Genomic DNA, 21,426 nt, shown 5'->3' on the forward strand with positions numbered 1-21,426 from the left:
CCTCACTGTGGTTCCTACGAGCGAACCGTGTTTATGGTGGCTTCTGTCAAGAGAAAAAGCTCACTCCGGGAGGGGCCAGGTGGCACCCCTGGGCTAACTGCAGAGGTTTGACTGTATAAAGTCTTCAGCACCTTCCCATTTACCACCTATGTGATTTTCCAGTGTTTGAACAAAATGCATAATCCTAGGAGCAAACAGAGTCCCCCTGTGATGTCTGAAGGCTCACACATGAAGAATATTTGTGCAGCATCTGTAACGTGCTATGAACACTTCCTGGACAAGCCGGGGGCGTTGATTCATCCGTCCACACAAGCTGGACCCCGTGGGCCATATCTTCCCTGCTGATCTGCTAAATTAGCGCTTTCTTGACCGATCAGAAAGTGAAAGTCAATTTAAAACCAGAGATTTTCCTACAGTTAAAAATAAGGGTGGAGTGAGAATGCACTCAGAAGTAGGTAATAATCTTCACCTTTCCATTAAAAAAAAACAAAAAAAAAGACCTTAGCCACCAAAATTCTCATGAAATGCCTTCCCAGACTTTGCAGTAGACTTTTATGGTCCTGCCCGCATCATGGACTTTGAGGGTTCCCACGGGGCCGGGGCACACACACTGCAGGCCAGTTGCTGCAGGGTCTGTTGTTCCCAGCACACCATTGGCTGGCTCTTCAGAAAAATGTAAAAAGCCAAAACAGAAATAGAAGAAAAAAAAAAACAACTTCCTGATGTGAATTTGTTTGCTTTGGGTCTCTGCATAGGTGAATTACTTGATCATATTTGACATCTTTTAAGAGTTCTTCGTGTCCTTTATCAGATGCAATACTCTGTAGTCAGAAGGGTAGATAGCCAGAAAGTTTCAGTGGGCCCGTGGCTAAGCAATTGCAGAGGGGAAGGGCAGAGTGCTGACACCTGGAAGGGGCCAGTTATTCCTTTGGTATTTAATAGCCAGTTTACAAGCTTCACGTCTTTGCATCTGTGAAGCCAAACGCGTTTCTGGTCTGTTGGGTTGTAAACATTTATTGGGCTGGAGTTGGAGTAGGTGGCACCAGGGTGACAGCAGGGGAAGAGGCAAGGAAGGTCAGGCGGGGGAAGTGCTCCTGTCTTCTTATTTCACTCAGAATCTCCAAATGAGAAAATGCCAACCCTCATCCTGGTAAAGCGGACCCAGGAAGCTGGCGGGCAGAGGTGGCGCCCCGCGACAAGCTCAGAGCTTGGGAGACAAGTGGGGTCTCCTTGCCTTCCTGTCTAGGTCTCTCAGGAATCTGCACTCAGATGGAGTGCGATTCTTTAAAGACGTTTGCGTTCCACCAGCTCACTCTTCAGTGTAGATAAAGGTACCCGTTACCATAAAATTCCATGAATACTGGAGCCGTACCTTTGCAGGGTGGGCCCAGCGTTTCTGCCGGCCCCATGGGAAGCCTTACTCACTTCATTACATGCAGTTAAAGGTGTTTCTCCTGACCTGATTTTATGATGCAAAGCCTGCGTTTGCTTCTCTAAGGTTGGGAAGTGTTGCTCTCTGTTGTGAAGCTGGGTGAGACCACACCAAGGCCTGACGTGCACGGATCCTTGCGTTTCAGGAGCTGCAAAGCATCTCAGCCTCCAAGGGACAGGCAGCCGTGCTGGAGTGCCGGGTCCGAGGCACGCCCCCGCTGCAGGTCCAGTGGTTCCGACAAGGCAGTGAAATCCAGGACTCTCCAGACTTCCGGATCCTACAGAAAAGTAAGGAGAGGGGCCTGTTCCACCACCCCCAGGTCTGACCAAGCCCTCTTGTCCAGCTCCAGGAGAACCGGGAAGGGCTTAGTCACTGAGATGCATGGATTTCTTCCTTCCTCCTCCCTCCCTCCCTCCCTCCCTCCCTCCCTCCCTCCCTTCCTTCCTTTCTTTGGGTTTTGTTTTAATATTTAATTTAATTTTTACTTTATATTGGAAGATAGTTGATTTATAGTTTTGTGTTAGTTTCAGGTGTACAGCAAGGTGATTCAGTTATATGTATACATATAGTCATTCTTTTTCAGAGTCTTTTCCCATGTAGAATATTACAGAATATTGAGTAGAGTTTCCTGTGCCATACAGTAGGTCCTTGTTGATTATCTATTTTATATACTGTAGTGTGAGATGCATAGATTTCTGTTCTCCTAGTGTGGAAGACGTGCAGGGTGCAGCACATTAAAGCCGCCCTGATGGAGTTTGTCTTCACCATTTCTGCAGACATGTCCTAGACAAGGTCACAGAAAAAGATGGGTAGGTTTAGTATGAACAGAAGCCCAGTCTAATGCTCTGTTTTGATTTCTTTTTTTCTCATGTGGGAAACAGAACCTCGATCCACAGCTGAACCTGGTAAGAAGCTTTTTCTTTTTGGGAATGTATCTCTTTGGTTTCAATAGCTCTTTGTTTCCGTTTTGAAGCCATAAGCAGAACAGTGTTTTTGCAGTTCCCTGGAAATGTGAAACCCCCTTACAGACAATATCTTCTTTATCGTGGGGTCTGCACGCTGCGTTTTACATCAGGTTCTTTATTAGGGAAACATGAAGTTCCATTCAGACAAGAAGGTCAGGCTCAGTGACTGAAGGCTTTTAAAACTGTAGTCTGTTATACTCAGAAAGCAAGCTGAGCTCAGGATGAAAAAACATCCTGCTAAGATTCCAGGAGAAAAGAGTGATCTGCGGCATATTTCTGCTGACCAAAAGCCACCAACAGCTAGACCCCACCCTGGAAATGCACCTCACGGGAAAGCAGCCCGAGGATGTCAGCAGAGTGACCACCGGGCGTCTCTCATTTATGTGCCCTGACTCATGAGCGCTTCCTATGCTGCACCAGGAGGAAAGGCATCTTGCCCTGGAATTGCACATCCCTGGGCCTCGTCAGAGCTGTGTGGTCCAGAAGCCCAGGTGTCCTCCCCTCCCGCCTTGCACTTCTTGTCTTTTTATGGCTCCTCATAGACAAAAACAATGTTTATAAGAGAAGCAGAAATTTTTGTCCGGGTGTTTCACAGTACATCCACCTCGAAGACTACTTTCTTAGTATCTTTCACATCAGCAAAGTCACCAGTTTCACTCCCTTCTTGCCAAAGGGTGGAAAATGTGTGTCTCTGCTTCAGCATCACGCAGACCCGGCTGCACATCTCTTGGGAGCCAGACCCGGCTTGGCCTTTCTCGGGGATCGAGGTGGCTCCTGGTCAGAGAGACCGAGGTCAGTCCTGAGCCTCTCACACCCGTGCACCGGGGCCTGGAAAGCACAGTGTGAGCCTGTTAGGGTCCAAAGCGGAAGGGATGCTGAGTGTCATCCTGAGGGAAAAACTGGAATTGATCTGATGCCTTCTTTTTTTAAATTAATTAATTAATTTTTATTGGATTATGTAGTTAATTTACAGTGTTGTGTAGTTTCAGGTGTACAGCACAGTGAATCAGTTATACACATATATATATCTCCACTCTTTTTTAGGTTCTTTTCCCATATAAGTCATTACAGAGTATTGAGTAGAGTTCCCTGTGCTGTACAGTAGGGCCTTATTATCTATTATATATATACAGTAGTGTGTATATGTTGATCCCAATCTCCCAATTTATCCCTTCCCTCCCCTTCCCCCGGTAACCATAAGTTTGTTTTCTGTCTGTGACTCTGCTTCTGTTTTGTAAATAAGTTCATTTGTACCATGTTTTTAGATTCCATATATAAGTAACATCATATGATATTTGTTTTTTTCTGACACTTCACTCAGTATGACAATCTCTAGGTCCATCCATGTTGCTGCAAATGACATTATTGTGTTCTTTTTTATGGGTGAGTTATATTCCATTGTATATAGGTACCACATCTTCTTTATCCATTCATCTGTCGATGGACATTTAGGTTGCTTCCATGTCCTGGCTATTGTGAATAGTGCTGCAGTGAACATTGGGGTCCATGTCTCTTTTTGAATTACGGTTTTCTCTGGATATATGCCCATGACTGGAATTGCTGGATCATATGGTAACTCTATTTTTAGTTTTTTAAGGAACCTCCACACTGTTCTCCATAGTGGCTGTACCAGTTTACATTCCCGCCAATAATGTAGGAGGGTTCCCTTTTCTCCACACCCTCTCCAGAATTTATTGTTTGTGAGTTTTTGATGTTGGCCATTCTGACCAGTGTGAGGTGATACCTCATTGTGGTTTTGATTTGCGTTTCTCTAATGATTAGTGATGTCGAGCATCTTTTCATGTGCGTATTGGCCATCCGTGTGTTATCTTTGGAGAAGGGTCTATTTAGATCTTCCTCCCATGTTTTGATCGGGTTGTTTGGTTTTTTTTCTATTGAGCTGCATGAGGTGCTTGTATATTTTGGAGACTAATCCCTTGTCGTTCACTTCATTTGCAAATATTTTCTCCCACTCCGTGGGCTGTCTTTTCGTTTTGTTTATGGTTTCCTTTGCTGTGCAGAAGCTAATTGGATACCTTCTTGTTGTGAGTTACATACACCCAGACCCCACCGCCCACCTGTACGGTCCCCACGTCAGTTACTGTGGTCACTTCTCAAACTGTGGAAACAACACAACTGCATGTTTTGCTGTGACATGGCTTTGTGTAAAATTGCACAGTGCTGTTCCCTGATACAGGGGACTTCTGAGACTCAATCTCCTTCATGACCTGATGTGGAAATCCTATAGGGGGTTAAGGCATATCTTTTACATTGCTGTTTTAAATAGACTAGGCAGACATGGATAGATAGATAGATAGATAGATGAATGGATAGATGGATAGATAGATAGGTAGATATAAAAGTAGGAACCAAATATCTCCTTTATCCACAAGAAAGTTTGTGTGAACAAATCTATGGAGTAGGTTATCTCTTCTGATGCTATATGTACAATAATACTAAAATCTTGGGCCAAAAATTCTGAAGGCATTCCTGGTGGAATGGATTAAGACTGCTTTGGTCTTGCATTTTGGATTCTGTTTGAGTTCATGCCACTCTTTTTTCATCCTGTTTTATCCAGTGTCATCACCCACACAGGTGATATGACTTATTAAATGTCTCCTGTGATCTGTGTTGGAAAATCATAAACTAAGCATCATCTGAAAATTTAAAATACTGGGGAGAAACTGCATAGTTTAGTTTCTGAGTATGTGTGTGTTTGAAAATTGAAAGCTCTCAACACACCAACTAAGAAGGAGTATTTGGGTGAGGAGGGAAGAGAGAAACTCCTTCAGCCCCTCCACCACCCCTCAGACCCCATACACGCCTGTCTCAGTCGTGTTTGCTGTTTTGCTTCTAGAATATAGTTTTTTTTGTTGTTGTTGTTGTTGTTGTTTGCGGTACGTGGGCCTCTCACTGTTGTGGCCTCTCCCATGGCGGAGCACAGGCTCTGGACACGCAGGCTCAGCGGCCATGGCTCATGGGCCCAGCCGCTCCGCGGCACGTGGGATCCTCCCGGACCGGGGCATGAACCCGCGTCCCCTGCATCGGCAGGTGGACTCCCAACCATTGCACCACCAGGGAAGCCATAGAATATAGTTTTGATCATGAATTATTTAGTGAAACCAGTCCTCAGCATCATCATGGGGTAGTCTGACCTCTAGAATGTTCTTAAATGCCTTTTGGTTTAATGTGGCAAAATCATGCCAAGAAGAGCGGGAGACGGAAGGTCTTCTTCGTAAACTGCACGTCCTAGCAGCGTAAGAAAAAGTCTGCCTTCGCTGTGTTCGCTGAAGTTTCCTATTTTTCTTTTCCCTTTGGTTCGATCTGGAAGCATTTAAGAAAACAGACTCCTCCGTTCAAACCACAGTAATAGCGCTTGCTGAAGACAGATAATTCTTGATAGAGCGATATTTCAAGCAAATCTGTCAATCCAAGGCAAACACGTACATAGTCAGGAGCTATGAAAAACAAGACACCACTAGTCTTCCTCGACCTCTGATAATTCCTCCACAATTATATTCTCCACGACATGGTTGGAATTGCTTCCTTTTTTTCATACAGGACCATTAAAACACTCTGCCTCAGAGAAATTCCCTGGTGGTCCAGGGAGTCGGCACTTCCACTGCTGTGGTCCGGGTTTGATCCCTGGTCAGGGAACTAAAATACTGCAAGCTGAGATACGTGGCCAAAAAACAAAAAAATACCCTTCCTCAGAAATCTACACTTGACACGGAGAATAAAATAAAACCCACACGCATGAACGACTGTTCAAGTGACTGCTCACGTGAGTTGTGATGAGTTAGAACTTTAGAACAAGCACACACTGACACATATTTGTAGTTAAACAATGTCCTGACTTGCCTGACAGAACCAGGTATGATTACGATTCCTTTACTACTAGGCGAATGTTTTCTAACATTGACTTGAAGTTGACCATTGATGCTTCCAGGGGAAAAAAACAGAACATGTATTGACTCTTTCACTGTCCTTAAATGACCTGATGAACTATTGCATCCAATACACAGACCTCTCAACTACTCAACCTTAGAGAATGTACGTAGGAACTGGCTTCCCTTGTGGCTGTTTTTTAGCCACTGTGAAATGGAGAGGAGGAAAATTGACATGACTGCAATACATCTGAGGCAAGAGATGAATTTTACAGAACTAGGTCGGAGATGTTCTCCAAATGCTAAAATATAAGTAGCCTTTGAAATTCAGAACATACCTGAGCATTCTGGTTTTCCTGCCCTCTCTCCCCTTCCTGACATGATCACTGTTGCTCTCTCCCTGCTGGCTGGCCTCCCTCCCTCCCTCCCTTTCTTTCCCATATCCCCCCTCATTTATTTATATATCTCTTTTTTTCTTCTCCTCACTCTCCTTCTTTTTTCTTATTCATGGGCAAGATATTTTAAAGCCCTAGAAATGAAACTGAAATGCACTAGTGCCTGGTCACAGCCCCCGTAGGGATTAGATGTTTAGATAAGGAAGGAAACAGCCCATTCCTTGCGATGCATTTGTGCAACAGAAACAGGTTTTTCTTGTCACTCCTCTGCTGGGTCTGTCTGATGTGTTTTCCACTCCTCTCTTGTCTAGACAGAAGTCAGCTTGCATCACCCATCTTCTCAGACAGGTTTGTGAGTCCATAGCAGTGAGCTTACTCAGAACCCACATGTGTCTGTCACGGTACATGCTCTGGCCTCCTTTGTTGACGTTCCGACTTTACCCTGATTGCATCCTTCAAAGACCAGTGGGGGGGCGGGCAGGGCCACAGAAGACTCCTTCGACAGCTGTCCGCGCTCAGGTCCTGACTCATACGTCTGCAAACAGCCACAAACTGTATCGTGTTACTTCTAGAGCACTGTCTCATGACACGCAAAATCGAAACTCCAGAAACCAACGTGTCTTACTGGTTGGGGAACGGTGCACATAAAAGTGCGGTGCCCTGACTTTCAGTGTGCCTCCAGGGCCACCCGCCCTCCTAGATCTTGGAGAGTGGAATCTGTGCTTTGGTCCCGTGAGTCACGATGTGAAGGAAATTATAGTTTAAATGTACTGAGGTGCTGAGCAGTAGGAGGGCAACGGTGAGGATGTTTGAGTGCGATTCCAGGTTAAGATTGGAGTAAACAAAAGTGGGTTGGGTAAAGCCTGTGGTTCCCAAACCGTGTGGCAAGGCGCCCTGGGTGCCACACCATCCGGCAGAGGTGCTGGAGATGCTGGAGATTTTTGACAAACACAGTGACACTTGACATCTCATGGGGACGACTGCCGGCTTGAAACAGTTCCAACGTTACATCACTCTACATTCTCTGCTGTGACGTCATATCTTTGTGAAACTGAGTTTTTGGTGTGTGTGTGATAAAAAGCAAGTCCCACGTGAAAATCGGGTGGACTGTGAAAGCAGGCTGGCTGGGTCCCATCTGATTCCAGGAGGGATTGTGCCCTCCCAGCATATAAACACATCCATTAGTAAGTGATTGTGGTGATCTAAGAATAAAGTATGGGTATTTTTCCTTCAATTTATATGTATTTTTTAAAATAATAACTAACTTGTTAAGACCTAAACATTATTACGTTCTTTAGAAAGAACTGCTTAACGAAGGAGGCTATTCAGTATGTCTTTAGGTTTTGGAGCACCGTAAAAAATGACTGAGACACTTAGGGTCTCGTGAACCTAGAAGGTTTGGGGAGAAATCTCTGGGGAGAGAGGGAAAGGCACCAAGACACCAAAGGGAAAACTGCGTGACTGTTGGAACCCTGAGATCTGCATGCCTCTGCCCCGCCCCCCCAAACTGGCCTCTAGAAGGCCAGCCTGGTGGAGGCCGAAGGGCTCATTTCTGAGTGATGGCAGCATCCCAAGAGAAAAAAATCCATCCATAGTGATGCGGGAGTTTCTCCAAGACAGAGGCCATCTAGATTACACCCCGGGGAAGGCCAGGGCGAACGGCCGCTCTCTGCTGTCCAGATTCCCGTCAGCTCAGAGCCACGTCGGACAAGAAGAGATCAAAGGTGTCTGAAGAAACCTCCCTCTGGGATGATACAGGAGAGCACGAGCAACTCCCCAGAAAGCAGCTTGGAGGAAGCAGACTTGCAAAGAGAAGAAGATGTAAAAACAAAGCAGCGCTCTCGTCGGAGGGGTGAGAAAATCAGCGCATCCAAGAAGAAAAAATAACAGGGGGGAGGAGAGGAGGGACGTTCAGAACACAAGGCGTGCTTGCGATGAAAAAGCTGGTAGCAGAAATAAAGTTAGGAAATGTCTCGCAAAGTAGGAGAAAAAGGCAGAGAAGGGATGTAGAGAGAAAAGGTAAGGAAATTAGATGGTAGACCCGCCCCGGTAGACTACACATTCATAAGTAGGATTCCAGGAGAAGAGAACAAAGGGGAGAGATTATCCATGAAATTTGTTTTTCATTCCCCAAACGGAAGGATATCAGTTTCCAGATTGAAAGGACCCGCTGAGATCACAACGTATGAAAACATATTGACAGCAGTGTACACCACTGTGAAATTCACAACATCCAGGACGAGGCCATGATGCTCTCCGTGTCCGGGGAGGAAGCACCAGGTCACAGCAAACTAACAGTATCAGAGTGACCTAGGACTTCTCAGCAGGCTTCCTAGGCACACAGACAGCGAAGCAACGCCTTCCAGATTCTGGTGTAAAATGACCTCCAACTCCATAAGGAGATGTGGTCAAGATTTTTCAGAGTTGCAGGGTCTCAAGGATTTTCCTCCACAGCTTGTCTGTAGGGTGTGACCCCTGCAGCGAGAGAATGATGTGAGGCCAGAGCAAGATGTGAGGACAGGAGCACGACAGCAAATGCAGCCAGAGGCCGGGGTCCCCGGAAGGCACGGCTACATGTCGATGTGTGACAAGGACAGACACGGCAAGGCATTCATCCCCGAGAGCTCAGGGCCGCCGCCCATCTCCTGCCCTGACAACAGACGGTTGCGGGTGAGCTGACCCCAGGTCGCATCTCTGCTTGGCCCGGCCTGTCGCTGCCTGCCGGGTCAGTTGGGAACACTGTTACCGCCCACAGAAGTGCTCTGATTTGACCCGGTGCTGAGATCTGGAAGTTGGCCATGTTGACCTTAAAAAGAGAGATTTCGGAGACACAGACACCACCAGTGATTCCTCTGGGCTGTCCAGTTCCTGCCCATGCTTAGCCCCTCCAGGTACCCACCGACCCACCCCCGGGAGCCCCAGATTTCCCAGGAAACCCCGTGGCCTTGCCTACCCCTTACCCCTGAGGGCTTTGGTAAATGTCTGGGGAAGTTGAACTTTTTTCTGATGGTGGGAAGGTGGCCTTTTTTTTTTTTTTTAACATGTTTATTGGAGTATAATTGCTTTACAATGGTGTGTTAGTTTCTGCTGTATAACAAAGTGAATCAGCTATATGCATACGTATATCCACTCTGTCTTGCGTCTCCCTCCCACTCTCCCTAGCCCACCCCTCTAGGTGGTCACAAAGCACAGAGCTGATCTCCCTGTGCTACGCGGCTGCTTCCCACTAGCTATCCATCTTACATATGGTAGTGTATATATGTCAATGCTACTCTCTCACTTCATCCCAGCTTACCGTTCCCCCTCCCCGTGTCCTCAAGTCCATTCTCTACATCTGCGTCTTTATTCCTGTCCTACCCCTAGGTTCTTCAGAACCATTTTTTTTTCCTTTTTAGATTCCATATATATGTGTTAGCATACGGTATTTGTTTTTTTCTTTCTGACTTACTTCACTCTGTATGACAGACTCTAGGTCCATCCACCTCATTACAAATAGCTCAATTTCGTTTCTTTTTATGGCTGAGTAATATTCTATTGTGTACATGTGCCACATCTTCTTTATCCATTCATCTGTCGATGGACACTTAAGTTGCTTCCATGTCCTGGCTATTGTAAATAGAGCTGCAATGAACATTGAGGTGCATGTGTCTTTTAGAATTATGATTTTCTCATGATATATGCCCAGTAGTGGGATTGCTGGGTTGTATGGTAATTCTATTTTTAGTTTTATAAGGAACCTCCGTACTGTTCTCCCCAGTGGCTGTATCAATTTACATTCCTACCAACAGTGCAAGAGTGTTCCCTTTTCTCCACACCCTCTCCAGCATTTATTGCTTGTAGATTTTTTTTTTTTTTTTTTTTTTTTGCGGTACTTGGGCCTCTCACTGTTGTGGCCTCTCCCGTTGCGGAGCACAGGCTCCGGACGCGCAGCCTCAGCAGCCATGGCTCACGGGCCCAGCCGCTCTGCGGCATGTGGGATCTTCCCGGACCAGGGCTCGAACCCGTGTCCCCTGCATTGGCAGGCAGATTCTTAACCACTGTGCCACAAGGGAAGCCCTGCTTGTAGATTTTTTGATGATGGCCATTCTGACTGGTGCGAGGTGATACCTCATTATAGTTTTGATTTGCATTTCTCTAATGATTAGTGATGTTGAGCATTCTTTCATGTGTTTGTTGGCAGTCTGTATATCTTCTTTGGAGAAACGTCTGCTTAGGTCTTCTGTCCATTTTTGGATTGGGTTGTTTGTTTACTTGATATTGAGCTGCATGAGCTGCTTGTATATTTTGGAGATTAATCCTTTGTCAGTTGCTTCATTTGCAAATATTTTCTCCCATTGTGAGGGTTGTCTTTTCATCTTGTTTATGTTTTCTTTTGCTGTGCAAAATCTTTTAAGTTTCATTAAGTCCCATTTGTTCATTTTTGGTTTTATTTCCATTTCTCTAGGAGATGGGTCAAAAAGGATCTTGCTGTGATATATGTCATAGTGTTCTTCCTATGTTTTCCTCTAAGAGTTTTATAGTGTCTGGCCTTATATTTAGGTCTTTAATCCATTTTGAGTGTATTTTTGTGTATGGTGTTAGGGAGTGTTCTAATTTCATACTTTTACATGTAGCTGTCCAGTTTACCCAGCACCACTTATTGAAGAGGCTGTAGGTGGCCTTTTCTTTACACAACAAGATAAATGCTTGTTAGTCAGCATTTAAAAACTTAGTGAAGTAAGTCAGACAGAAAAAGGCAAATATCATAGGATATCACTTATACATGGAATCTAAAGAAATGGTACAAATGAACCTATTTACAAAACAGAAATAGAGTCACAGATGTAGAAAACTAATGGTTACCAGGGGGTAAAAGGGGAAGGGATAATATGGGAGATTGAGATTGACATATACACACTACTATGTGTAAAATAGTTGACTAATAAGGCCCTACTGTACAGCACAGGGAACTCTGCTCAATACTCTGTAATGGCCTATGTGGGAAAAGAATCTAAAAAAGAGTGGATACATGTATATGTATAACTGATTCACTTTGCTGTACACCTGAAACTAACATGACATTGTAAATCAACTGTACTCTAATAAAAATTAAAACAAAAACTAAACGCATTTTTGAAGGATACATACATATGTGGTAAACATATAAGGAAAATCAAAGGAGTGATTATCTCTAAAGGGGAAGGAAGATTCAGCTGGGGAGGGTGTATGGGACATTCTGCAGTATTGGTCATCTTTTATTGCTTAGACTTATTGATGGGTGTGCAGGGTTTCATTTCATTGTTACTCCTTAAACTGTGCATTTTTATTAAAAATTTTTTTATTGAAGCATAGTTGATTTATAATGTGTTCATTTCTGCTGTACAGCAAAGTGAATCAGTTATACATGTATATAGTCTTTTTCTTATTCTTTTCCATTATGGTTCATCTAGCATATTGAATATCGTTCCCTATGCTCTACAGTAGGACCTTGTTGTTTATCCATCCTATATGTACTAGTTTGCGTCTGCTAACCCCAAACTCCCAATCCATCCCTTCCCCAGCCCCCTCCTCTTTGGCAACCACAAGTGTGTTCTCTATGTCCGTGAGTCTTAAACTGTGTACTTTAAATATCTTTCTCTATATATGATACAGTTTGAAGTTTTTAAAAATCCTTTATAAAAATTTATACAAGGCTTACAGTTACCCACACTGAATCTCATCTTGCTGATTTTAGCCCAGAGTCCTTTTTTATTAGTTGTGTTAGCCAAACCATGTGGTTTGGAAGGTAAAAGCTGGATTTTTTTTTTTTAAGTTAGGCTGGCCCCCAAAGGGGGGGAAAAATCCTGTGAAGGATGACATTTATGAACGTGTTCCCTCATTACCCAGAGGGCTTAGTAATGTTATCCTTGCTGCGTCATCATTTTATGTTTCTGCAAACAAAATGGTTTTGTTTGTATTTAACCAAGAGTTCAGCATGTCCAAGAACTTGAGTGAAATTTGGGGTTAACCTCTGAGAGATATTTACATGATTAAGTAATTTTTAGGCAACTTTAGAAAGCAGAATTTACCATCAGCAAAAATGGTTTCCAGTTTACTAAGTTATTATATGCCCTCAAATCAAAAGTCACCAGTTAGGAAAATTGGATTAAAAAGGACTGTACTTAGAGTTATTAATAACTTTAATTTTTTGCGTTTTTTAAAGGACATTTTTTTAATAAAAATAAGTGAGCCTCTATTTCCCTTTATTTGAGACAAGCAGTCACTTCCTGATTCCCATCCCTCACCAAAATGTACTTCACAGAAATCTTAAGGTCTTTGTTCGAATAAGATGTTACTAGATGAAAATTCAGTGCTGCAGCTGGGCTCATCTCCTGTCCTGCTGGCTTTCTTCATCCCTGTAATGTCAGAGCCATCCCAGCTGAGACGCTCCTTTCTCTCAGCAAAATGTGAGCCTCTTGTCACTTTCGGATGAAATTTTCCAAGAGAATCAAAGCTGAACAACTTTTAGGGCATTGGACTAATGTTTTATCTAGTAAAAGTCCCTGAGACGTAGCAGTGTCCGAAGATCACCGAAAGAACTTGCCAGTGCTTTTTTATTCTTATTTTTTTCTTCCATATGTAGACTGTCCAGTCGGTCATCAGCTCTGTGCATGAATCTACCTCATTTTATGCAATAGAAGTGTTCCTGAAAATTCATAGAAAATGAAGTTAGTTCAGTCAGATTCGAAACATGCAATCTTTCATTCATTCATTCAAGGGCCCTCTGGAGGAGAAGGGGCAACTGTATAAACAAGCTCAGGTTTTCTTAAAATGGCATAACTTAAAAAAAAAATCAAAATTGTAGATAACACAAGAAGACACCCTGAGAGTTGGCCAGATCATCACTCCAAAGCCGCTTTCTGTTATCCCTGCTGGATAAGATTTTACCCTGATTTAAAATGTAGGTTCAGGGCACAGAACTGTGTTAACTGTAAACACAGTGTTTACAGGGAAAGTGTTTTCAGGCATTGAGAGCAATGGCATTTCTCTGTGTCTCCAGAAAGTCCATCTTTCCAGGCTGAGAGAAGACCGTTCAAGTGCGTCGGCCCTGGGAGGACAGTGCAGGGAGGGAGGGGTCAGCCACGGCAGCTGACGGCCCCAGGCTCCCAACAGCATCCTCTAAGATGGAGCCCATCTCCCAGAGGATGGGGGGGGTGGTTTTCCCCAAATCTCTACAGACTGGGCTGTTCATTTCTTCTCCCACCGTCATGGCCACGTGACAGTGTCCTTCGGACTGGGCTTGTATCCTTCCAGTGTATCTCATATATTGGAGGACACACAGCCCACCTACTTGGGCAGATGGGTTTCTAGTGAGTTACTTGGATAGTGAGAGTAATTGAAGTGTTCAGATCCAGGAAACTCCTTGTTTCCCATCTTAAATCTTTTATTACTTCATTTCTCATTGGGTTTCTCATGTCCTGGACCAGGAAAAAATGCAGAACAGCTAAGAGGCCTTGTGCTGTCGGAAGAAGGAGCTTGTGGGGGACGGGGTGTGACTGTCAGCATTTTGGCCTCAACATTAACCATGACCTTGAGAGGATCCCTTTGGACCTTGGACCTCACTTGAAGAAATGAGCAACTTGGGCTCGTCCACATACAGTCCTTTACAGCTGTAATATCCTGTGCTTTACTGACCCTCCTCTGGTTAAGGACACTTCTAACTCATCTCGTAACCATGTGTATTCAATTTAAAATTCCCAGTCCCTGTTGCCTTTCCAGATACATCTCACTTTCCCAGTGATTCATCTTATGTGAAGCTCTGACTTGAATTATTTCCACACTTTATTCCTCTTTGATTGAGAAGCCTTGAACTGTGTGCAGTACACTCAGAAACACACAGGGTACCTTCCTTCACGCCGTCTGTCATCCTGTCATTTTCCTTCTGTTCAGGGAGCCTTTTTATCAATAATAATTGTGTGCTTTAAATGTATTCAAGCCTTGGGACTTCCCTGGTGGTGCGGTGGTTAAGAATCCACTTGCCGATGCAGGGGACACGCGTTCGAGCCCTGGTCCGGGAAGATCCCACATGCCCCAGAGCAACCAAGCCCGTACGCCACAACTACTGAGCCTGCGCTCTAGAGCCTGTGAGCCACAACTACTGAGCCCGTGTGCCAGAACTACTGAAGCCTGCGCGGCTAGAGCCCGTGCTCCACAACAAGAGAGGCCACCACAATGAGAAGCTTGCACGCCGCAACAAAGAGTAGCCCCCGCTCGCCACAACTAGAGAAAGCCCGCGCGCAGCAACGAAGACCCAACACAGCCAAAAATTTTTTAAAAATTAAAAAAAAAATGTATCTGATGCCTTTACCTGCAAACTCTTTTCTTAATATGCCAAACACCTCAGCAGGATTCCTTGATGTTTTTTGAGCCAGGAACTCTGGTGGGTCCGACAGCGCAGTGTTTTTAAACTGTGGATCATGACCCATGAAAGTGGGTGGCAACCACCACTAGTTTAAAATAAAATAGAAGAGAAAATGCATAGAAACCAGAATTTTCCCACTATTTCTATTTCAGTGTCTATTCTTTCAAAAAGAGAAAATAATTTTGTTTGTTTGAAACAAGGCAACACATTTTTAAGAACTCAGCCTATCTTGTAATTGAAATCAATGCCCACGAGCTCTCTTGGGACATAAAGGAAGATTCACTTTCATTTTATTTATCGTTTAATTGGTTCACCTTTGCGTTTATTACTTTTATTGGTATTTAAAAATGGACATGTAATTTTAATAGTTAAAAATGTTTGTATTAGAAGGTAGGACTTTTACCCACAGTGAGCACTTTGCCCTCCCAGTGTTTCAAACATAACATATGTTTGAGGGCAAGTTTGCTAATTTTCATTACTGATGTTTGACTCCAGGGGAGACGCATTCCTCTAAATCCTGAAAAGCTTGCCCTCAGGGCTGTTAGAGAAGGAGCTTGGAAGAGAAGTTGCCCACATCCTGGTTCTTGAAAGCATGGCCGCCCAGACATCGGTGGCTCCAGGTGGCGACCACCCGTGTCCCTAATCCTGAGGGTCAGCCGCTCAGCTTAGCCCCCAGTGGGGCACCAGACTTGGCCCACCCAGGTGGGCTCACTCCACGGGCCGTGGCTGGCCTCCAGGTTGGCAGGGATGAGCCGGGTGGTCTCAGTTGTGGTGGCCCATCTCTGCTCAGGGGCCCCTTTCTCCAGCCCCATGGCCTCCATCCCTGAGGGGTTCAGCCGGGCTCCTAGAGATGGAGCAGAACCAGAGGGGACCTGAGGCTTTGGCTTAGAACAGACATCACTCCCACCGCTTCCATGGTTAAAACAGCTGTCAGGCCAGCCGGAACCCCAGGGCTAGGGAAGGGGATGGGGCTGCAGAGTCCCATTGCAGCAGGGCCTGGATGCAGGAGGGGATAACTGCAGCCATTCCTGCAAAACATCTATGGTACAGAGTCTCACGTGGCCCACATAATGTGTGAATAATCAACAGGCTCTGTGGGAATCAGAAGTATATGACTTTTTTTTTTAATTAATTAATTTTTGGCTGTGTTGGGTCTTCGTTTCTGTGCAAGGGCATTCTCTAGTTGCGGTGAGCAGGGGCCACTCTTCATCGCGGTGCGCGGGCCTCTCACTGCTGTGGCCTCTCTTGTTTCGGAGCACAGGCTCCAGACGCGCAGGCTCAGTAGTTGTGGCTCACAGGCCTAGTTGCTCCGCGGCATGTGGGATCTTCCCAGACCAGGGCTTGAACCCATGTCCCCTGCATTGGCAGGCGGATTCTTAACCACTGCGCCACTAGGGAAGCCCCTAGTGTATATGACTTTTCTTAACACTTACCAACACAATCATCTTATGTTACTTATACAATATAGACAATCATTGAATTTAAAAATAGTTAATGCACTCCCATAATAATACATACGTACATACATTAATTAATTAATTAGAAATAGCTAATACACTCTTGATCGAGCTGCTTCTTAATGGAACAGCTAACAGTTCCTGACGACAAAGCATTTAGCACGCACCAGGCAGCACCCTAAGAACAGTGTGTATCATGTCCCAAGAATAGACGGTCGTGAGGAGCGTGGAGTCTGGAGCCCATCTTGGTTCAAGTTGCCACTCATGAGCTGCGTGGCTTTGGGTAAATCAGTTAGCCTTACTGTGCTTCAGCTTTCCTGTCTGTAAAACCGGCTAAGCGTAGTCAATGTAACTCATAAGGTTGACCTGAGGGTTAAATCTAAATTCATCTATATTCAGTGCTGGTAGTGTTACCTAGTGCCTGAGAAGGGCTTACGTAACTGTCAGCTGTTGTCATGGTTACCATCATCACCCCTCACAGTAACCCTGTGACGGTTGATTTATGAGTCATGATTCATACAAATCCTAAAAGGTAGGTTCTGTTATTATCTCCATCTTCTAGGTAAGGGCTCTGAAGTTCGGGGAGGTGGACCAAAGTCACAAAAGCCCCATGGGGCAGCGCCGTCATTCAGGCCCCGGCAGCTGGTTCCAGAGTCCGGGCTTTGCATGCTACAGAACGTGGCCGCACTGTGTAACAGTAGTTTCCAGAATAATTGTCTGCCGTCAAACTTTTCCATGTTATGTTCTTTTTTTCCCATTGTCAGCTTTTCAGAGAAGCTTGATTTTCCCCACCAGTGGCTTTTCAGTTGAGCAGCTACATTGTAGTTGAAAGGCCTTCCATGACCATCAACCAAACTAGGCAGGAGCTGGCATCTTCCACGTGCCTAGCACAGAGGCACACACTTTGCAAACTTCTTGTGTCCTCTACACAGATACACTCGTGAGGTATATGTTATCCCTGTTTATAGGTGAGGAAACCAAGGCTGATGGAAAATCACAAAGAATGAGTCCCACTCCAAAGCTTTTGCCACTAGGTTGAACAGCTCAATTCAATGTCAAGAGATTCTCTTGTGACGACTTCGTAAAGTGACCCTGTAATAATTGTTACTGAATTTGCTTGTTTTAGAAAGGCAGAGGGTCTGGCTTCTTTGGACCAACTTTGTGGTTACCCTCTGATGAGTTACTCTGTTCTCTTCCTTCCAGAGGAGATCTGCACCCTCGTTATAGCAGAGACGTTCCCTGAGGACGCCGGGATCTTCACGTGCTCGGCGAGCAATGATTACGGGTCAGCGACCAGCACTGCTCAGCTGGTGGTCACCTCAGGTATGTGAGGAGCAAAGGGTTGACGGGTCCCCACGGCAGAAAGGACCCACCGGGAGGACTGCTCAGCCTCCAGGAATGCTTTGCCCCGGGGGTCATCCTCACAACCAGGGTTTCATCACCGAAACAAAAGGCTGGGGTGGGAGAGGGGGAGGGGAAGCGGAGATGAAAACACAAAGGTGATGATGATGTAGCAGCGAAACACACGTGGGGCTCTTCCTTCAGTCTTGGGATCTTGGTCTTGGAAACAATGCGATGGCTGCCCAAGGGCCTCCTGCTGGCCCAGAACTCTGCTCACACCAGTGTCCACGGGGTCTGGAGATACTGGCGCAAATCAGTCACTGTTTAACCCACTAGATAAACCTAGAGAAGCTGTAAAGATCTTAGAAACCAGATTTCATTGAGACTGGACGCCTATGAAAAACTAAAGGAATGTATTTTATTATTAAAACCAACATTCAGAAATATCTGGGCAGTTTTTTAAACTCAGAAACTTAGTGCTAGGGAAAGCAACCTGAAACAGTTCTTTTCCTTTATTTCTTTGACTTTTAGTTAACTGTTTTCTACTACTATTAATTAGCTTTACCTGGTCTTTACGGTCTTATTTCTGTTGTTTATTTTACAGTGGTTTTAAAAATACCTCTTTGGCCAAGCCCAGTACGGGGCACCATGGTTAGGAGGCAGTGAAGACACAGCTGAATGGCACCTAGATTTCTCTAGAACAGGGAGAACTCGTGCTAGGGGGCGGCAGAGACACAGAAAAAACCAGTTTAGGGCTGTAGTGGGGAATTAGTGCTTTTTCATCTTCATTAAGAGAAGAAACGTAAAGTTCACCTTAACGGGACACCAGTGGATAGGAATGAGGGCTCTAAGTGTTAACAGGAAACTCCGGGGTCACGATCAGAGCTCCAGGGAGGATCCCAGTATTTTGATTTTGAGTTGAAGACAGTCCCAGCAAATGGCCACAGCAAGAGTGCAGTGCTCTAACCACGCGGCCAAAACTCTGGGCTCCTCGTCCGCGTGGCAGAAATTAACATGCAGTATTTCCCATTTTCCTCGGGGATAAATCTGCTCTAGACCAAACGTAAGAGCTATTTTTGAGCTATATGTTCACCTCAGTAGGCATTTTTTGGAGCTCTGCTGGACTCTGCGCAAGGCAAGGAATACAAAGATACTCTTAAGATGCGTTCAGGCCATTGACAGTAACAAGCAAAACTTTCTTTTGTATCAAGTTACAGCTGGTGTCAGTCATGTGAACCGGAAAAAATTATCCGTGAGATTGTAAGACATTTCCCTTAGACTCAGAGCTTCACTTGGCTTTATGATGGATGAATGAATGAGTGAATGAGTGAATACCCGTTGCCCAGCACCGAAAACCTTTGTAGCCTACACTAATGTCAGCAAAGCTCGGGTAGGATGTTCCGTTGGATCCATGGGCTGAAATGCAAGAAGACAAAGCATCATTAGTTGATACTGTTTGTGTCGTCATTTGTTTTTTTTGATGCTGTTTGTGTTGTGTGTGTGTGTTTTAACCAAGTTCTATCTTTAGCTCTTGTTTGAAATTTGTTAATGAATTGGTAGCTGGTCTCCCAGCTGGTGGGCCATTCAGGAAATGAAACAGGTGCAGTGAAATCAAGCCTGGGAGAACCAGGCCCCCCCTCGGCATTGCCCCATCAACAGCTAACAGGACCCTGGGCTCCCAGGCTGTCTGTGACGGTGGGAAGGGTCTGTGGATCCTAAGCATATCACGGTGTCTTCCTCCTGTCCCCTCCCTCAGCCAACATGGACACCTGCAGCTACGACTCAGCCGGAGAGGCCAGCAGTGGCCGCTTCCAGCCCTCCCCGCTGCCCCCTCCGATCTGGGACACCGGCTCTTTCGAGTTGGCTTCACAGAAACCAGCTGAGATCCAGCACGTGACCGGCCCCGTGTTCGGGCTGAGCCCGACGGCCCTTCAGTTCAATTCCACCGCGGAGAGGGAAACCAACGGCGTCCACCTGGGCCACGGAGTGAATGGACTGATGAACGGCAGAGCTGATGGCAGCAAAGCTCTTCCCAGCGCAGCCGTCCTGCTGTCACCCACAAAGGAGCCCCCCCCTCTGCTTGCCAAACCGAAACTGTGAGTACTCCCGTACGACTTGATCACACTGTGATACTTGCGCTGAATTGCCTCTGTTGCCAGGGAAACCGTTTTGCCTGGGCTCCATCACGGGGCAAGTGGCCCCTCCTGCAGGCGAGTTGTCCCGGGCTGGTGTGACCTTGCTACCAAGTGGGGTCCTTCAAAAATATAAATGATACCCCAAAGTAAAGAAGGTAAATGAGAAGCTTGGTCAAATCTGCCTTTTGCTAAAAACTGTAAATGGTTTCAGCTATGAAAGTATCTGTACCTGGTGCAGCCTTCCGACGTATGCAAGGGTGTAGCCCTCCCCAGAGGAGATGGGAAGGGAGTACGTTGAGCTGTCTATTAAAAGCATTTCCAAATGTTTCACATTTAAGAATCAGTAAGCAAATCCGATACAGATAAACACGGGAAGCCTGAAAGCTGAGGATGGAGATTGCAGGTGCAGACCCTGGGGAAGGAATGAGTGCAGAGCGCCCTTCCCAGCCCGACCCACTGGGCTTTGGGACCCACGGAAGGCATGTTTCCGCGGATACCACCTTCGTATTTGGTTTCCATTATCTTGTTAGGATGATAAACCTTGCGTGCGCTGTTTCCATTGGCACCACCGGGGAGGGTGGTGATGATCGGAGCTGTCACAGTGTCAGAGAGGAGGAATCAGTTAACAGAACAGACCTCGAGTCACTGCCCTGATGGAGGACGGTGGAAACGTCAGCGTCGCATCAAATGTGTACATAGTCTACGTGGCCACATTTCCTTGAGAATGAATTCTCCAGGATCTGGGAAAGCGCCCTGCGTTTTCCCTGTGATGTCTGAGCTTTGTGATTTGGGGCAGGAAGGATGGCTTCAGGATAGGAGTTACTCTTTGCTTCCCTGGTACTGAACAGCCTGCTTTTTTCTCCGTTCCATCAGCTCATTGGTGAGAATAGGTCGGTATTCAAATGAGAATAATATCTTATATCCGTACATCACTTTATTGTTAGGCGATTTTATGAGCATTATTAGACTAATCAAGTAACAAATCATCCAGACAGATGGCTTAAGTTAACAAATGGGCGGGCAATTTTATCAAAGTAAACTCCTTGACAATCTTGTGTTGCAGTTTCAGAAATCTCTCTTTTACTACCCCGCATTTTGTAGGCAGCAGGGCTGCTAGGTCTGTGTACGGTAGCGAATGTTCCATACCTAGACTCCAGGCGGGCTGAGATGCCGGGCAGGTCGCAGGAGCTCAGAAGTGGCAGCCTTAAAAGAGATTTATACTCTCGTAGCTCCAACCCACTCGATGAACCGCCTCTGCTGACTACCTTTATCTTTGCATCTTGAATATGTATTTGCAGTGCTTTTAATGAAATAAGGGACCTGCCTTCCTGAGGGAGAACGGGCGGGGTGTCCACTGACTGGGCCTCGGCTGGGCTCCCAGTGAAGTGCGTCTGCCCTAATAGCACAGAAAGTGAGTATAAATCACAGGAGAGC

At 45.6% G+C, this 21,426-nt stretch overlaps 1 protein-coding gene across 4 annotated transcripts in view; it reads left to right on the top strand.

Annotated features, from left to right (window-relative positions):
• Positions 1 to 21,426, top strand: part of PALLD (palladin, cytoskeletal associated protein) — a 276,660-nt gene that overhangs the window by 57,488 nt on the left and 197,746 nt on the right. For all 4 annotated transcript variants that reach the window (XM_049711349.1, XM_049711351.1, XM_049711350.1 and 1 more), the window contains 4 exons: positions 1,578 to 1,719; positions 2,314 to 2,337; positions 17,720 to 17,839; positions 19,614 to 19,953. In XM_049711349.1, coding sequence (XP_049567306.1) covers positions 1,578 to 1,719; positions 2,314 to 2,337; positions 17,720 to 17,839; positions 19,614 to 19,953 — 626 coding nt within the window. Of the gene's footprint in view, positions 1 to 1,577; positions 1,720 to 2,313; positions 2,338 to 17,719; positions 17,840 to 19,613; positions 19,954 to 21,426 lie in introns of those variants that run through there.

Source organism: Orcinus orca, chromosome 6 (assembly GCF_937001465.1).
Source record: "Orcinus orca chromosome 6, mOrcOrc1.1, whole genome shotgun sequence".
Lineage (NCBI taxonomy): Eukaryota > Metazoa > Chordata > Mammalia > Artiodactyla > Delphinidae > Orcinus > Orcinus orca.